Here is a 19,785-nt window from a genome sequence, read left to right on the forward strand (position 1 = left end):
AATTTGTATGCAATCAGGCAGGCCCTTGCACTACATAGTTGAAGGTAATCTAAAGGAAATCTACCAACAAAAGTTGTATAGTGTGTATCCAGCTTAATACAGCCACCCCATCTAAGGACTGGTATTTTGCAACACATAAAAACACATTATGTTTTTGGGTTTAGATACTTAATTTAAATATTTTTTTCCTACTGCTGCTAAATTCAGATTAATACTTGTAAACACACACACACACACACACAAAAAAGTTTTATTTTTTTATTTTGTCAGACAATTAAACTACAATTATTGAACAGAATAAGGTGTGCAATCTATAAACCTTTTCCCTACACTGATGAGTAATAAGTGGTTGTGTTTTAGTTTGCTGAATTATGGGGTCCTGAAGAGTTAGCCAGCTTTATGTATAACTACTGTACTGAAACGTTTTTTTTTTTCTTCATTTTTGGTGGTTATTTACATTTTTTAAATTCAGTTAAAGGGTTAGTTCGCCTTTACCAAAAACTGCCTATGCAGGTTAAGGATGCCAGATAAAAAAAAACTGTGCAGCTTTGACCAAATTTAAATAATGCCCTTGCTATAGGTGTAAGTCATTTACATACCTCCAGAAGACTGTCTGAAAATCTCCCAGAGATGGCATAATCCTGTCCTGCCTTATTTCTAGGGTGTTGCAAAGACATTTCCAGCCAATATAAACCCCCTCACATGTGCTCTTTCTCCCCTGACGCAGTAGCTCTGAAGGTATCTAGGAGATAGTGGACCACACATGTGGGGATTTGAGACCTCACTCCTGTATTAGTGGAGGTGAGCAGTAACTGCTGGGAGTGTCCTGGCATAGTCCTAGCATAAGGGCAGAATGGGAGTTTTTCATCCAGGCTTCAGGAATTATGTAAATGGCATACACCTATAGCAATGGTATTATCCAACTTTAGTCAAAGCTGCACAGGCAGTTAAAAAGTGAACTAACCCTTTAATTAATGTTTTGTGATCCCGCAAACCTTTTTCACCCAGTTATAAAGTCAACTTCATTAAATCAATCATAGAAACATTTTACATGAAGTTAGTTACATCTTGTTAATGATGCTTCAGCAACAAGCCAAGACGATCAACAATCAATGCTAAAATATATAGGGGTTTCACTAAGTTTTACTGAGTTATACCAATATTTAACCAATATTTACCAATATTTACCAATATTTACCAATATTTACCAGCACAGTGGCTAAGTGGTTAGCACTTCCACCTAGCAGCACTAGGGTTGTTGGTTCAAATCCTATCCATGGCACTACCTGCACAGAGTTTACATGTTCTGCCTGTATGGGTTTCCTCCATATACTCCGGTTTACTGCCACACTCCAAACACATGCTGGTAGGTTAATTGGCTCCTGTCTAAACTGGCCCTATGTATGTATGAATATGAGTTAGGGACCATAGATTGTAAGCTCCTTGAGGGCAACGACTGATGTAATTGTACAATAAATGTGTAAAGTGCTGTGTAAATTGACTGTGCTATATAAGTACCTGAAATAATTCGATATATCAGATAGAAACAATAATGGCTGATATACTAAATAGGTTGTGAACTTTCACACAATAAATTGTGTTACTTCAATAAACTAATCATGTGCAGATGTTCATGTACAAATAGGTCATCAGAAATTTGATTTTCACAACCTGGATAACTGAAGTGAATATTCCCAAAATTCATTGTGTGTAGATTCTAAACAACTTTAGTAAATCAGTCTCAGTGAATATATATAAACATGCATTCAGTTGGTTTTCACTCTAAGACTGTTAAACTTTTCATTACCAGTGAGTGCTAGCTGCACCCAAGCCCCATTGTGGTACTATAAGACTATAAGGACCCTTTCACATGGGCTTTCTGATCAGGTCCACCTGTCAGATTTTCAGGAGGACATGATCGGAAGCTCCATGCAATTCTTCAGACAGGCGGATGTAAGTAGACATGTGTCTGTTTACCCCCACCTATCTCTGAGTCTGTCCAGGTCCAGAAAAAAAACAGAAATGGACTGCATCCTTTTTTCCGTTTACATTTGGCCACTCATAGATTTATCATGGGTCCACCTGTGTCTGCCGGTAACAAATTGAACAAACATGGATGTAAAACAACTGACATCTATCCCATTCGGCTCCCATTCAGCAGACCTCGGTCCTTGCTCTGTGAGTTCTAAGGCCAAGGAAAGCCACCACTTTCTATTCACAGAAAGAAATTCCATAATATTAAAGTTTGTTGTTTAGATGTGATGCTTATATAATGACTGATGGTAAAAATGCATGAAATTGACATTGAACTGAAAAAAATGCATTTGCTTTAGATATATTTACATTTTTTTTACATTTCTTCATTTGAACCTCTTTTTGTATTTACTAACTCTAATTAAAAGGGTATTTGGTGTATTTTCATGTGGAAAATACAAAATGGTAACCCACTTTAAATGAATTATTATTGATCATATCACATTATCACACAAGCCACTGTTTTTATCAACCAAATATGATATTTTATTTATACAATGAATACTGCAAAGCAAAATTGTATATATATTACAAATATAGTACATTATATAAAAGGCAGTTATACACAGATTTGCCACTTATCTATGAAATTGGCAAGCAACATTAAGAGAAAAATATGATGTCAAAATCAATGATGTCAAAAATTGGCCCAAAATGGTAAAATTACATCAGAAGATGCCCGTTCCATTTAGAGTATCTGTTAGTGTTGTTATACATAAAGTATATCGCAGGTCAGTGGAAAAGAGATAAATAAATAAAATTGTGTCCCTATGATGAAATCCTCATTTATAAGATGACCTAGCCCAACCATTGTCCACCTAACAGAGCAAAATGGTGTCTTCTATTTAGAAAGGCTTAACGTAGAAGTATGCAAGAAGGGTGCTGACCAGCAAAGCCCAGGAGACTCCTAGAAAGGGGAAGAAGAGGAGATCTAAGTTTTAGTATTTATTATGTTAATATACATACTTATTATGTTTTAAAAGATCCATATAACATGACATAAATTATAATCCACTAGGTCAGAAGTTAACAATCACTGATATAGATAATGTACCTATCTGAATAATGAAATATAATTTTTATTGTATTATTTTTATTACAAAAAGTAAAAGAGGGCAACATACAGCCACATTGCTGTAACTAGGGGGGTGCTGGAGTAGGCTGTGCCCCCCCCAGATTTCAGTTGCTCCCAACAAAAGCCCTGGGGGCTCTGGGAAGAGTGGGAGCAAACCAAATTTTGGGAGGGGGGAGTCGCGCGGCCCACCTCAGTAACCCCCTATATACAGCCATGTGGAATTTACTTGACTTTTACTATTGGTAGTCCCTATATTCATTACTGTCTGTGCAATTACAAAAACGGAAGCCCCAGGATCCCTCAAGCCGTGCCTATGCTTGGATTCTCAGTGACGGCAACTGTAGCTTCTATGCTTTCATGGCATCCCTGGCATTCCTCCATATGTGCCTGTGTGTAGCTTGTCCCTGCTGGCCAATGTGGCTTCTATGCTTTGCACAGTGTCTCTCCAGACATGCCTAGGTTGCATGCTGAACTCTCTTGGGACACATGCGGCCTGTGGGCCATAGGTTGGACACCCCTGCACTAGGTCCTCATGACATTTAGCATTGCATTAATGAGTGTTAAGGCACACAGCAATAAGGCAACCCATTTATACTGAATAGTCTTGCATTGCACCTTAACACTGAAAAAAAATATATGTGACTCCTTTTTAAGACAATGAATGTAGTGTGGGTGTATTACCTGCTACTGTGACATGGGGTGCCATTCAAAAGGTCATGTATTACCATGTGTTGTGGTGGTGTGCAGTAAAATGCACATTTTACCTCAACATATAAAAGTGTATTTAGTACTAGGGTTAGTGTACTTTAGTACTAGGGTTTTATTAAAAAGTGTTATAAATCAATGCTTTGCAGCACAAGGCATAGAGTGGTAATAGTTGAGTGACTGCACCTTTTACAGATATCAGTAAATTGTTGACTAATGACTAGCATTTCATAAAACTGATGCCTAATAAAATGGATGTAATATGGCACTATCAGCTTAAAGAAAGGGGTACCTTGGGTACAGGGACCAGGTTCTTGAGGGGCTGGAAGAACTGCCAGCTATATAACGCTAATCCTATTTTTACAACTACTGTTGTTTCCCCTTCTCTTCTCTTCCTTTCCCTTTCCAATCTTATTCAATGATTGTCTATTGTGCACTCATATGAAGCTCAAATTCTGGGATGCAGTCCCCCATGGGTTACATTTCCAGATCTATATATATTGTAGTGGTTTATTTCTGGGTTGTCCTATTACGACATTGACAGGAATCTGGATTGTGCCCCATTTTGCTATACCACATAAATGCAATGATAGGGGGCTCTAGAAATCTGCCCTGTGTATTGGTCTATATTCCATAACATTGCGTGTTGTTCTATGAGCGAAAATATTTTCCATGCCCTATCCAGACCTCTGTTCTATTTTTATGATTGCAATTCTATGTGCTTTCTTAAAACAAAACAAAAAAATATTGAAAAAAAAAAAAGTATTGACACATTGGGGTTGATTTACTAAAACTGAAGAGTGCAAAATCTAGTGCATCTGTGCATGGTAGCCAACAGCTTTCAAATTCAGCTTGTTCCCCACTGACAAAAAAAAAAAAAACCTGGAAGCTGATTGGTTTCTATGCAGAGCTGCACCATATTTTGCACCCTCCAGTTTTGGTAAATCAACCTGTTGATATTATTACAATGTTCAGTGTAAGCTGCCTAATTCAGAGATCATTAGTAGCACATTGTATTACATGAAGAGGATATACAATTGCAGAATCGGCATGGGAAAAAAAATCACTGTGAGATGAAGTACACTATTTAGCATGGATGCCAATCATTCCTTTTACTAATGGAGTGAAGAGTTCACCCTCCACTATGCCACATGCACTTGACTCAGACAGAGTACTATAACGGTTTTCGAGGTATTGTGATCTGGACATGGGCAGATATCACAGTCTCCACTCTCCATGAGACATCTAGTCATCTAAGGTCAGCCTGAGAGTCCCCCAACAAAACCTATTTTTAGTTTATGAAATAAAAGTGACTTTTACAAAAAGTCCCTGTTATGTACAATGATTAATGTTGCTCTTCCCCAGACATAGTTAGTGCCACTTGAGTGGCTTTTAGGCCAGGAAAAGATGGCACACTTTCCATCACAAGCATGAAAGCAACTGAAGAAATCTATTCATAAATAGTAATCCTACCTTTAACATGTCCAGAGTTGCTGTACTGAATGCTATTGGGATCTGTAAATAAAACCATATTATCAATATGAAGTAATTTCTTAAGACAAATATATAGTAACTAAAACACTGATGAAGAAAGAGATTATGGAAATAGTCACATCTCTCTTGCAATACTGATATTGAGGGGTCTTGGGCTACCACCCAATTTTGACTATTCCTCTTTATTGTTACATTTTATTCTAATTCTTCTCTTGTTTATTATTTCCATCTTCTGTCTGAATTTACTTATTTTTACCTGCTCCTTGTCATCTATTATGAATCCACTGTTTCTTATGTTCACTATCATAGCTGTTCATAGCTGTTGTGTGATTATTTATTTGTCCTCATTTTCCATGTATTGCAGAAAAGTTTTAACAAGGACTGGAGGAATGTTGACAACTTAACAATGTAAAAAAGTATTCATTGTTTTTACAACTGAAAATTAAGATTTTACTAGCAGGTATAAAGGGTGTTTTTCTAAAAATAAAAAACATAACTCCTATAAATAGTGTCACTAAACCCACATCATAAAAAATATCAATAACTGGTGTATTACATGCTGTTCATATTCACTCAGTCAATTTGACATTCATTTTCTTTATTCTGCAAAAAAACCTGGTTGATCCCACTGTTCTCTATCTCCACCTTCTGTTCATGTACCCAATTCAGCTAGGGATTTTGCAGCTGTGGTGGCAACTCTGCACATGCTCACATTTCAGTGAGTTTCTATACTGAGCATTTCCTCCCTATCACAGCTGAGCAGCTTATGTGAATATAGAGTCGCACATGTGGGCGTATACACAGTTGTAAATGATAGCCCACTCACTCCCTCCTCTTCCATGCCCACTAACCAGCTAAACACAATGGGGGCGGGATAGTACATGTAGATTGATAGAAGCTTTACCTCCCCGTTATTCTAAGACACAGGCTGGACTCACACCATGTTATTGCCAAAAAATAAAAAATATTTGATTTCAAATATATATTTATGTGCCAATTTAAAAATGTTTTTTTTATTATAACTCTGTATTCCAAAGGCTTTTTTTTTTAACATGTGACCAGCAGCAGAGGACTCAAAGTTCCTCCTGCTTATGTTTCCCTGCAGACAGCCTGGGAAGGAGCTGAGTCACGTGACAGCTGTAAATTGCTTAGGAAGAAAGTACTTTATGATTACAGTGCCACCATCTGCATACAGAAATAGAAGGGATACTGTACAGTGTACAGTGTGTGTCTAGTATAACTTTAACCCCAGATACATTCTCAAGGCATATGGTAAATTCATGATATGTAAACAAATATTACTGATATTAAAACCATTTCTACACATGCTGATGCATAGTTCTCAATGGTGTAGAGTTGCTATACAAAATATTACTATTAATTATAAGTACTAATACATTAAAGTAGAACTATAGGCAAAACTGCTTTTTTTTATTTTGGATAGAGCTAGCAAGAGTTATAACCCCTGTCAGATTTTTCACCATCTGTGTGCCATTGCAGAGGTTTCCCTTCACTTCCTATCTCAGAGCCAAACAGGAAGTGAGAGGAAATCTCTCCAAATTAAGGGAAATCCTTGAAGACCCCCAAGTCACCAGACCTAGTGTCCTCATTGGAATATTTCCCCTCTATTACCTTTCTGGGAACAACCCATAATTTGAGTTTTTCTTTTACTTTTACAATAATAATGGTAAACAGGACACACAGAGAGGGTGAATCTTCTTAACAGGGGCTCAGAAAGCAATAAAAAAACTGACAAGTGTTCTAATCCCTCTCCACTCTACCCAAAACAAAAAATAAAAGTTTTGCCTTTAGTTATACTTTAAACATTATTTTGCACAATTCTACCCTTTTGAGTAGCACATATGCATTTGGCTGTAATGCATTTTTCTTTGATTGCAGCAAGTGCTAGCTGGTACTTGTGGGCTTAAGTATTTCAGATTAGAAGTAGGTATATTTGACAAGCTTTTTTCATCCTTGTATTATAGCCTTACCGTCTAAGTTCAGCTGTATTGATAGAACTGGGCTGGTTGTATCTGATGAACGGGCTTGGTTACACTGTAGGAAAAAACACAGAACGTGTGTAAGATACCAATAAAATACCTAATTTAAGCACCATATACCAATATAAATTAGATTGATCAAGACTTTTTTTTTATTTATTTATTTTTTATAAAACCTTAATAAAATGGCAAAACATTGCATAAGGAGAACAAAAACGAATTGTTATCAATATTTGGTATAGGGAGGTACACTTAAAATGATTACCAACTGCATTCCCATGATTTTAGATGAGTAACTATTTATAAAAGTATAAAGATATGAATCTGGCAAAGAAAACATGTCTGTGAAATCTGATCTGATACGAACTAAGGGTGATGCAAAAGGCATTTTTTTTTTATAAGACCTAAATAAAATGGCAAAACACTGCAAAAGGTGAGCAAAAACAAATTGTTATCACCATTTGGTATAGGGAGGAATACTTGAAATGATTACCAACTGCATTCCCCTGATTTTAGATGAGTAATTACTTTTTTAAAAGTATAAAGATATGAATCTAGCAAAGAAAACATGTCCCTCAAGTCTGATTTGATACAAACCAATGGTGATGTAAAAGGCATTTTTTTTGTATAAAACCTCAATAAAATGGCAAAACACTGCAAAAGGTGAGCAAAGACGAATTGTTATCACCATTCGGTATAGGTAGGTACACTTAAAATGATTACCAACTGCATTCCCCTGATTTTAAATGAGTAAGCATTTATAAAAGTATAAAGATATGAGTCTAGCAAAGAAAACATGTTCCTCAGATCTGCATTGATACAAACCAAGGGTGATCCAAAGGGCATTTTTTTTATTAATATGAATGATGCTCTTCATGTGGAAAAGGCAATTTCTGGGAAGGTTTAAATATTTGTAGGGAAGTAAATTTATTATTCACTATCCCCACACTGTAAAGCGCTGGGCAAAATGTTGGCGCTATATAAATTCTGTATAATAATATCCCACACAGAGACATGCACCTGTGTTAAATAGTCATTAATGAAAATGAAGCAGATATTCTTAGCTTTGAATTGCCAAGCTGATTTACCAAATTCCTATAATGTAACTAACCCCTGCTGCTTCTAAAATCATTTGGAATTTTGCTGGACTTTATGCAGGGCCGGTGCTTCCACTAGGCAAACTAGGCAGCCGCCTAGGGCGCATTGCCACCTAGGGGCGCAGCCAGGAGTCGACACTCTCTCTTCATCATGAATGATTATTGTGAGCTGAGAGGAGAGGTGAAGAAGAAGCGACGAGGCACCGGAATGGTCTCAGGAGGTTGGTGATGAAGGACATGCGGAGCTCTCTGACTGCTGCTTTTCCCTCCACCAGGAGCCGGTTGGAGCTGTGGTGAGCACTGTGGTTCAGGAGAGAAGCATCCTGGGAGAAGGAATCAGCAGGATCGCTGTGAAGGAGGGCAGAGTGGGGGTCACTCTCTTCATACCGCCCAGTTAGCGTCCCCAGAACAGGGGATCGGGGTCCCGGGGTGTTACATGGAGCATCCCTGGTATGAAAGGGAATCAGGGTCACCAGGTGTGCCATGGGGAATCAGAGTCACCAGGTGTGACATGGAGGATAGGGGTCACCGGGTGTAACAGGAGTTTGGGGTCACCAGGTGTGCCATGGGGGATTGGGGTCCCCAAGTGTGACACAGAGGAACATCAGGGTTCCCAGGTGTGACATGGAGGAACATCAGGGTCCCCAACTGTGACATGGAAAAACATCAGGGTCTGACATAGAGGAACATTGGGGTCACTGAGTATGACAGCATGACATGGAGGAACATGGGGGTCCCTGGGTGTGACATGGAGGAACATCAGGGTCAGTGGGTATGACAGCATGACATCGAGGAATATTGGGGTCCAAGGGTGTGACATGTAAAAACATCAAAGTCCCTGAGTGTGACACGGAAGGACATTAAGGTCCCCGGGTGTGACATGGAGGAATATGGGGGTTACTGGGTATGAAAGCATAACATGGAGGAACCATCAGATCGGGGTCACTGGGTATGACATAGAGGAGCTTTTAACCCCTTCCCTTTTTTTTTTGGGGGGGGCGCAAGTAGCTGGTCTTGCCTAGGGCGTAAAATAGTCTAGCACCGGCCCTGACTTTATGATGGAGTGACCATGCCATATTTCTGGAGGGCCTGAGAACTGAGTTCTTCCACCATTAGAAAAGTCAAATAAAATGGGTCGGTTCTAAAAGCTAGCAGTGGTGAGGTGCAAGGTGGAACACATGTGTGTATATATATATATATATATATATATATATATATATATATATATATTTACATTTTAGATGAAAATGTTAAGAAAATAGATTATTACCTTTGTGCAATCTTCACTTTTGTTGCATATTGTCACACTGCAGAATATAAAAACGTCACTATATCCTTGAAACAGGAAAGAGCTGATCTTGATTCTTGCCTCTGAAGACTTTCCATTTTCTAAAATTGTTGTTAGAACACTCCCAGCAGCTGCACAACTAGTATAAAAAAAGATAAGTATTATGTTTTCATATTATCAATTCGAACAATAGCTCTTACAATATCTCCTACTGTCATGATAACAACATTGTACAGCTCCTGTTGCTATTACTATTTCCACCACAATGGATAGTTTAATCTTTTGTATCCAGCAATAATTAAGTTGAACTTTTCTGGTGGACTATTTTTCGTATCTTATTAGGTCTAGATTGGTACAAAATATTTCCATGATACCTCAATATTTATTTACTAATTTAAAATATTATAGCTTAGAGCAGAGCTGTTAGAAATCACAGGGCCCCATACAGCCTACCTGACAGCCCTCCCCCATCCGCAGAAAGTGACTAAGGACATAGATTTATCGGTCCCTTTCTCTGCAGCCTCAGCAGCACAGATGAATGAATAGAAAGGGGCAAGTAAATTGCATATATATATATATATATATATATATATATATACCGGCCCCTTCTCCTGGCATTTTCCTGAAACATTCCCCTGTGTGCCTGCAGCAGCTGCTGGGGGGGGGGGGGAGTAGAAGGAAAGTCAGGGGGGAAGGGGCATAGAAGGGGCACAGACAGCAGATGGAAGGGGCGCATGTGCTAGGACTAATCCCCCTTCAGTGCAGCAGAGGGAGAAAGGAGGAGAAACTGGTAGTGCTGCCGGGGGAGACCGAAGAGGATAAGACAGCTACAGCTGGCCCTCCTGCTCAGCAGGTGACTGGGCCCCCCTTTTAAATGGATGGTGCCTGGGCCCAGTACAGGAGGGCTGGCTGTACTGCCTTATCAGCAGCCCTGGCTTAGAGTATGAGAGTTTGTCAGTTTACATTTCTAATATTTTGACAAATAAGACAAATCATCAATTAGCCATATACATCTCTTGGGGACCCTGCTGAAGATATCTCCTTGTATAAGTTCCCAGCTCTACCCATCTTCCCTGGCTATTACACGAGGATCCCACTCTCACTGCTAAATTCTTCATTATGGACAGAGTGAGACTCCCTTTTTTGAATCTTTTGTTTGGCAAAGCTCCTCCTGACGCTGAAACTGCCTCAACCTGAGAATATTACAGTAAGTGTGAAAAATGGAGATAGAGACAGGCATGGCAGTACATAAACTAAACAACAAGAAACCCTACGCTCAATAAATGGTGGCAATAAAACAAAAAATGAGAATAAGTAGCAGCTAGCACAGGTCAATAGATAAAACCTATATATAAATATATAAAATAAGTGCAGCACTAATAAATGATGTGAATTGAAAAGACATGATCATAAAGTGCAAAGTTCATGTGAAAAATTCATTAAGTGTCCATAAAAAACAATTGATAAACCCTGATCATAAAGTGCAAAATTAATGTATAAAATTCTGTGAAATGTCCATAAAAAATTGTGCAAAATGTATAGAATGTGATGATAAACCGGACAGACTCCGCAAAGAGAAGCACCACAAATCCCAGCATGCGTGAAAAAGGATGATCTTCCCCAATGCTTAATAATTGCAACCACTGACACTAGACAAAGGGAGAATGGGCGCTTACCAGAATCAGGTGGCCTCCAAATTAATGGAAAAGCCTACATCGCTTTATCATGTAAGTGTCCACAATATATGGAGACTTCGATAGTATTCATTCAGGCGGATGTCCAAACAGTATAGGATTTTCGGTGAACATAAATAAAACAAGGGATCATAGCGTAATCCAATAAAACCAATGATATATTTACTAATTAAAGGGTGCACTCACAAACATCGTATGCATAACAGCATATAACGATCCAGAAACGGACTGCAGCGTTCCCAATACAAAAAGGGCGGCCCAAGAACGTGGTGACCGAAAATCTTATACTGTTTGGACATCCACCTGAATGTATACTATCAATGTCTCCATATATCGTGGACACTTACCTGATAAAGCACTGTAGGCTTTTCCATTAATTTGGAGGCCACCTACCTGATTCTGCCAAGCGCTCATTCTCCCTTTGTCTAGTGTCGGTGGTTGCACTTATTAAGGATTGAGGAAGATCATCCTTTTTCACACATGCTGGGATTTGTGGTTCTTCTCTTCACAGAGTCTGTTCGGTTTATCATCACATTCTATACATTTTGCAAAATTTTTTTGCACTTTATCATCATGGTTTATCAATTGTTTTTTATGGACACTTTATGGATTTTTCACATGAACTTTGCACTTTATGATCATGGCAGTACATAAACCAAATAAAAAGCCCCATCGTTCACATGCTCTGGTCAGATATACCAGTGGTTCTCAATTCCGGTCCTCGGGACCCACTAACAGGCCAGATTTTAAGTATTACCTTGGGGGATGCAGACTAGAATACTGCAATCACTGAGCAGCAAATGAGATCACCTGTGATGTAATTTAGTTATCTTGCAAACCTGGCCTGTTGGTGGGTCCCGAGGACCGGAGTTGAGAACCACTGAGATATACCGTCCAGTTCAAACACTGCTGCTCGGTCACTGATTAGAGAACGTCAACCCTGTTCATATAGCAACAAATGTTTCCCAGGACCACACATCAATATAGTGAATCACAAAGCAAATGAACGCAAACTGGCTTCATCGGGCTTTCAACCCATCACAAAATGGATTAAGCCCTACACGGGTGAAATACATTATGGCCAGTCTACACGATGAGATAATTTGATGATTGTTCGATAATCTGATCCTTAGTACACAGCTTTCAAGAGCCGGTCACAAAAGTTCATGCAAAAATATCCAAAGGGACAAACACGACAATGTATTGCATCACTTTCAAAGTTGTATTCTGTCGTATGAGAATTTTTTTATAACTTTAGTAACATATTGGTTTTCGATATGAGAAAAAAATGCAAAAAAAAAGGAAGATTATTGGTCCAATATTCTTATTGCGTATACAAGGCTTTAAAGGGGCTTTCCTGATGGGTGGAAAGCCAGCTGAAGCCAGTTTGTGATCATTTGTTTTGTGATTCACTATATTGGTCTGAGAAACATTTATGCGTGAAAGTACGGTTATTCTGTCACACAGGCACTGTTTTGGATTGTAAACTACACATGTCAGTGTAAAACTGAACTTTAATGAGGGAGAATAGGACAAAATGTGGAGGCAGGCAGGAAGGCAGGTGTATTACTACAATAATTAAGAGATAGGTGTTACAACAGTGTAAAATTGGCCAGCAGCAGGAAAAGTTTTAATGTGGAAGACTGGACCCAAAGGTAATTGAGACAAGAATACAAGTAGGGGTTTACTACAAGAGCTGAAATAATGCAGATGAGCACTGTAAAATTGTCCAGCAGAAGAACAATTTTAATGAGCAAGACTAGGCCCAAATTTACTAAAGAGAAAAAGCTCAGGTGGGGGTTTTACAACAAGCAATAGGATATCAACAGAGGATACAGCAAAAAAATTGGTTGGCAGCAGGACAATTTTCATCACAGATAATATGTCTACTCAGATTATACCTAATTTTTATTATTTTTACTAGGAGGGTGAGGGGAATGTTATATGATTGGAGGTGGGTTAGGTGCACACACTTCTTTAGTTTTCTTACTTTCAAATTAAGCAGCAGCGTCCTGGGAACTACCATAATGTTTTTAAAAAAATTATCTTCAGACAAAATCGCCAGGACTGTGAATTTCATACCCATATGGTTTGACCTGAACCCACAGTAGTATCGAATCTAAACCTTAGTCCTGTTCAGAAGCTGCTAAATGAAGGTTGTACCATAAATCCGACAGGCAGAATAGTTGATTGGGTGATGAATTTGTGGTATCTGTGAGCATAAACCATTCAGTCTCAATTCACAATTTACACTGTACTTATTATAGATATTGTTGGATTGGCACCCGTGACATTCAAAAAATAAAAAACTGTACATTGCATCTTCCATATTTTAAATTATACTTACCCTCCATCTACTAGTACTACATTGAGGTTGGAGGTGAAGTTATTTGTAGGAGTGGCAAAGCATTTCTCTGCTCTTAAAGTAAATGCATTTCCAGTTAAATCTGGGGAAAATATGCCTAGGTATACAATGTCTCCAACTGTCACGGTATCTTTTTCCTGTAATGGCATAGTGTATGTTTCATCACTGTAAGCTGCCATTGTTACAGTATAACGGCCAATTCCATTTTCAGATGGAATAGTGATTGTGCTGAGGAAACAAAATAAAACAATGTAAAAATTAAAAAGTTCACAAACTTTCCATTATATTTCCGCAGGAACAGTGTCACATTTATATCAAGTGGGATAAAAGAATAGATTCTATAGAGTGTTACATTTTTTTTAAATTGAGCATCATTGCCCTGTTTACCCTTAAGCTACATTTTTTGCCTCTGCAAACCTTTACCATTTTCAATACAAACGTTTTTTTAGGTGCATAGGTTTTTGAAAACAGCACAGCACCCTGTCCTAGGACCTGCTTTCAACAGCCCTTAGCCCTGATACAAGCAGTGGGCTGTCTTATATAACTATCAAAATGTCTTCATGGGCAAGTGTCAGTCTAGAGCAGTGATGGCGAACCTTGGCACTCCAGATGTTTTGGGACTACATTTCCCATGATGCTCCTGTACTCTGCAGTATAGTTGAGCATCATGGGAAATGTAGTTCCAAAACATCTGGGGTGCCAAGGTTCACCATCACTGGTCTAGAGGAGTGGACATTCCTAGGCATGTGACATTTAGTCATGCAGAATGCCCTATTCAATGCCCACATGTGATGCTGAGTCTCCGTAATTGAAAGAACTGAAATCCAAAGAACAAAAGGGGCAGGTCAGGGCTAGACGATCCTGAATGTCCCCCAGCCATGACATGAGGTGGGCTCTCTATGACATGCTACAGCTTTTAATGTGCAATGTGAGTTCAAAGTTCAAAGAGTGCAGTAAAATCAGTGTAAGTATTTTCAGTAGAGGAAAGGAGCCTGTACAACTGTGCATGAATGAAGGTAGGGCTGGAGGGCAGCTTTAAAGTCTGAGACTTTCAGGTATTTACAAAGCTTGCTCTTCTATATTTCCATTATTGTACTTCAAATTAGGAATTGTAAATTAGCCACTAGAAGGAACTAAAACTGTCTATATAAACTTTGACATTGATGACTGGCTGATCATCTTACATTTAGTTACTGGCAAGGTTAGTTATACTTGTTACAATTTGGTAATGCTTGGGAAAGGTTGGATGAGAGACCACTCTGTTTGTTCACTTGCAGCTTATTAGTGGCAGAGAATAACACATATGCCTCGTTAAATGCATAGCACAATGCCTGAGTATTGTCTGCGCTATGGTTATCCAGCAATAAGCACTGAAACCTCCCAGACATTTAACAGGAACACCATGCAACTCGTGACTATTGTCACTCGGCTCCCCCTGCTATCTACGCCTTGTGAATGTCTAGAAAACGCTCCCTCTGTGCCCTGATGTTGTCAAACACAAGGATAGCATCTAAGTGGCATCATGAATTGCATCATGTCACTGGTAAATGGTTGGCAAGGTTTAATGCTGATTGCTTGACAACTGGAGCACAGACAGAATTCAAACATGGCGCTATGCCTTTCTCAAGATACCTGTTTTATATGACTGAATTATAGAATAAGAATTAATAGAGTAATTCTAGGCTTCATTTCCACTTTAAAGAGGAAGTAAACCCTCCTCAGGAAGTTGTACCTATAGGTAAGCCTATGATAAGGCTTACCTATAGGTACTGTAAATATCTCCTAAACATGCACCGTTTAGGAGATATTTACCTTTAATGCAGCCAGTGACGTCACTGGCGCATGCGCTCTGAAGGAACGGCTGATGGTGCCGTTCCTTCAGAGCCCCGTGCCGTGACCGTCGGCTCCCGCGTGCGTGCGCGGGAGTGACGTCTCCGCGGCTCCGGCCAATCAGATGGCTGGATGCCGCGATCCCGGAAGACGGGCGACTGAACATGTCGCCCGGCATACAGGTGAGTGAGCGGCACGGCGGGGGCTCGTTCTAAGGTAAGTATTTCATAATGAGCTAGTATGCGATGCATACTAGCTCATTATGTCTTTCTCTTGCAGGTTGTAAAAAAAAAAAAAATTTTTAAACGAGTTTACAACCTCTTTAAGATATGAATTTATACGCAGCCTTGGAGAGTCAAGCACTCAGTTTGATAAAGCTGTTTTGAGGCATAACCTTTACTGGTTGGTTCTTCATGTTTATAGGCAACACCAAACAATATCCCCCTAGCACAATAATTTATAAAAATGTAAGTAATATTATTTTTCACCTTGATATGGGGTTCAGAGTAAAACTGAGGCTGGTCTGCATAGTGAGGTTATAAGCACAAGAAAAGTTGTAACTGATTGGATTCTTAGTGATGAGAGGTCCTGAATATGCTTCAATGTGAAGATTATTGGTAAAATAAATGGTTAATGAGTCCATCTAAAAAAAGCACAAGAAAAAGGAAAGTGAAGCAATTGATGACACATAGAGACTATGATAAAAGTTATTATTTTTTTAATATAAAGGACAAAAACAGATCTGAATCAAAGTTCCAGGTTATTAGGAATGCTCTGTGTATTTTTCATGGCAGAGCACTTATAGGGTTGATTAATGAAAGAGACACTGTTTGCTTAGCTTAGTAAAAAGATAAAATGGTGTTTATTTTAAATACCCAATCATGTGCAAAGCAATGCTAGTTGGATGACACATCTTCATCTTATTCGGTAGGATAAGTAAAATTGCTTCCAATGTTCTATTCATTAGGTAACGCTATAGTGCTCTGCAAAACTAGACCTTGACCTTCAATAGCTGTTCTCTTGTCACACAGAACCTACTGATTTAGTGTCGCACTACTGATATACTGAAGTACTGTATAATAATATTATCATAATGTTAATATAATAATTTGTACAGTTTGGTGTACACTAAACTATCAATATTATAATAAAAACTGACAGCTCAGTGTACACCAACTTTTTTTTAATGCCAACCAAGCTGAAACTTGCTATGGGGAAGGTTGTGCACAGGTTAACCACATAACCACTGCCCACCGCAGATATACTGCGGCAGGCAGCCGCTGCTGGGCAAAGTGAGGTAGGGGTACCTCACTCGCTCAGCCGCCTGTGGGGGCGAGCGCGCGCCAGCGGCGGCGCCCTCCCGCCCCCGCTCGTTCCATGGGGAGCTAGCGTGAGTGACCGGCGGCTCTGATGGCCGCCAGTCACTCACGATCTCCCGCTGCAGAGGGAAAAAGACAGACGGCTAATGTAAACACAGCCGTCTGTCATTCTCCCTGATGTAAGAATAGAGGCTATGCGATCCTGCTATGCAGGATCGTATGTCTCTGTGATTACATCACAAGCTTCGCCCCCCCACAGTTAGAATCACACCCCTAGGGACACAGTTAACCCCTTGATCATCAGTAAAGTTAACCCCTTCCCTACCAGTGTCATTTTGAAAGTAACAGTGCATATTTATAGCACTGATTACTGTAGTAATGTCACTGGTACTCCCAAAAGTGTCAAAAATGTCATTCAGGGGTGCGATCTGTCCGCCGCAATGTCGCAGTCCCGCAAAAAAATGCACCGATTGCCGCCATTACTAGTTTAAAAAAAAACAATAAAAATGACATAAATCTTTCCCATAGTTAGTAAACGCAATAACCTTTGCACAAACCAATAAAATGCGTTTATTGTGATTTTTTTTTATCAAAAATATGTAGCAGAAAACAAATTGGACTAAAATGTTGAAAAATTTTGATTTTTACATTTTTTTTGAGAATTTCAGCAAAAAAATGCACCGATTGCCGCCATTACTAGTTTAAAAAAAAACAATAAAAATGACATAAATCTTTCCCATAGTTAGTAAACGCAATAACCTTTGCACAAACCAATAAAATGCGTTTATTGTGATTTTTTTTTATCAAAAATATGTAGCAGAAAACAAATTGGACTAAAATGTTGAAAAATTTTGATTTTTACATTTTTTTTGAGAATTTCATATAAAAAAATGCGAAAAATGTTGTTATTTTTTCTAAATTGTCGCTATTTTTTTTGTTTATAGCGAAAAAAATAAAAATCACACAGGTGATCAAATGCCACCAAAAGAAAGCTCTGTTTGTGGGAAAAAAAAGGACATCGATTTTGTTTGGGTATAGCATCGCACGACCGCGCAATTGTCCGTTAAACTCACGCAGTGCCGAATCGCAAAATACGGCCTGGTCTTTGAGCAGCCAAGTCTTCCGGGCTAATCTGGTTAAAAATGTAAATGCCTTTTTATGTTTACCTGACAGTTATATGCATGGAATGTTTTAATAGTGCATTTCTGTTCTATTATAGATGTATCACTTATTGAAGTTTTTCTTTAATTTAGAGTAATTTACAGTAAACAAATATTTGCAAAAGGTAAGTTTTACCCTAGCAGTGTTTCCACACCATCCTATGGCTGCTTGCACTTGGACGTTGATCATACGTATATCCTTTTGAATATTCTCATATGCGTAGACACAGATTTGAGAATCATTAAACAGGTGAACTGAACTGAAGTTGTAGCCCAATGCTTCTAACTCACATACGCTTAAAGATGTTGTCATTGTACCTCCAGAGCAGGTCACTGAGGGTTTGAAATCTTCAATAACTGTAAAATAATGTCAGTAAGCATGATAATAATTATCTTACACTGTTCATTTTCTTAAAAGTTATTTTTATTAGTGACAGCTGGAGCCTGGTGCGGTCAATTAACCCTTGGATTATTATATGTCTTGGATACTCTGACAGTGGAATCTCCCTGCTATAATTCATGACCCATCTTTCTACCATCTCTTGTTTCATCCCCAATAATTTGCATAAAACATCCAACAGGGAGAGGTGGACTTGTTCATAATGGCCACAGCAGATGGCACACCTTGAAAAACAAGTTTAGGCATTTCAAGGTGTCAAAGTGGTATGATCCCTCAGCACTTGCCAAAACCGATATACACTATCTCACAAATGTGAGTACACCCCTCACATTTTTATAAATGTCTTATTATATCTTTTCATGTAACAACAATGACGAAATGACACTTTGCTACAATGTAAAGTAGTGAGTGTACAGCTTGTATAACAGTGTAAATTTGCTGTCCCCTCAAAATAACTCAACACAGCTATTAATGTCTAAACCGCTGGCAACAAAAGTCAGTACACCCCTAAGTGACAATGTTAGCCATTTTCCCTCCCAGGTGTCATTTGACTCATTAGTGTTACAGGATCTCAGGTGTGAATGAGGAGCAGGTGTGTTAAATTTGGTGTTATCACTCTCACTTTCTCATACTGGTCACTGGAAGTTCAACATGGCATCTCATGCCAAAGAACTCTCTTAGGATCTGAAAAAAAGAATTGTTCTACATAAAGAATATATGAAGATTGCCCAGACCCTGAAACTGAGCTGTAGCACGGGGGCCAAGACCATACAACGGTTTAACAGGACAGGTTCCACTCAGAACAGTCCTTGTTATGGTCCACCAAAGGAGTTGAGTGCACGTGCTCAGCATCATATCCAGAGGTTGTCTTAGGGAAATAGATGTAGGAGTGCTGCCAGCATTACTGCAGAGGTTGAAGGGGTGGGGGGTCAGCCTGCCAGTGCTCAGACCATACGCCGCATACTGCACCAAATTGGTCTGCATGGCTGTTGTCCCAGAAGGAAGCCTCTTCTAAAGATGATGCACAAGAAGGCCTGCAAACAGACAAGCAGACTAAGGACATGGAATACTGGAACCATGTCCTGAGGTCTGATGAGACCAAGATAAACTTTTTTGGTTCAGATGGTGTCAAGCGTGTGTGGCTGCAATGGGGTGGGGAGTTCAAAGACAAATGTGTCTTGCCTACTAGGGATGATCGAACTTTTGAAAAGTTCGGTTCGACCAGAACACCCGAACTTCACGAAAGTTCGGTTCGGATTTCAGAACCCCATTGAAATCAATGGGACCCGAACTTCTGTAATCAAAAAACACCATTTTTAAGCCC

At 39.0% G+C, this 19,785-nt stretch overlaps 1 protein-coding gene across 1 annotated transcript in view; it reads right to left on the minus strand.

The window, feature by feature from the left end:
- Nucleotides 1-2,827: 2,827 nt before the first annotated feature.
- Nucleotides 2,828-19,785, minus strand: part of LOC309548086 (uromodulin-like) — a gene marked incomplete at its 5' end in the record, with an annotated part of 39,978 nt that continues 23,020 nt past the window's right edge. The window contains 7 exons of the mRNA XM_082248050.1: nucleotides 2,828-2,941; nucleotides 5,288-5,329; nucleotides 7,300-7,363; nucleotides 9,676-9,832; nucleotides 13,735-13,980; nucleotides 16,071-16,225; nucleotides 18,198-18,418. Coding sequence (XP_082104176.1) covers nucleotides 2,880-2,941; nucleotides 5,288-5,329; nucleotides 7,300-7,363; nucleotides 9,676-9,832; nucleotides 13,735-13,980; nucleotides 16,071-16,225; nucleotides 18,198-18,418 — 947 coding nt within the window. The 3' untranslated portion in view covers nucleotides 2,828-2,879. The remainder of the gene's footprint in view (nucleotides 2,942-5,287; nucleotides 5,330-7,299; nucleotides 7,364-9,675; nucleotides 9,833-13,734; nucleotides 13,981-16,070; nucleotides 16,226-18,197; nucleotides 18,419-19,785) is intronic.

The sequence above is a fragment of the Pelophylax lessonae genome, assembly GCF_965119305.1.
Source record: "Pelophylax lessonae genome assembly, chromosome: 2".
Lineage (NCBI taxonomy): Eukaryota > Metazoa > Chordata > Amphibia > Anura > Ranidae > Pelophylax > Pelophylax lessonae.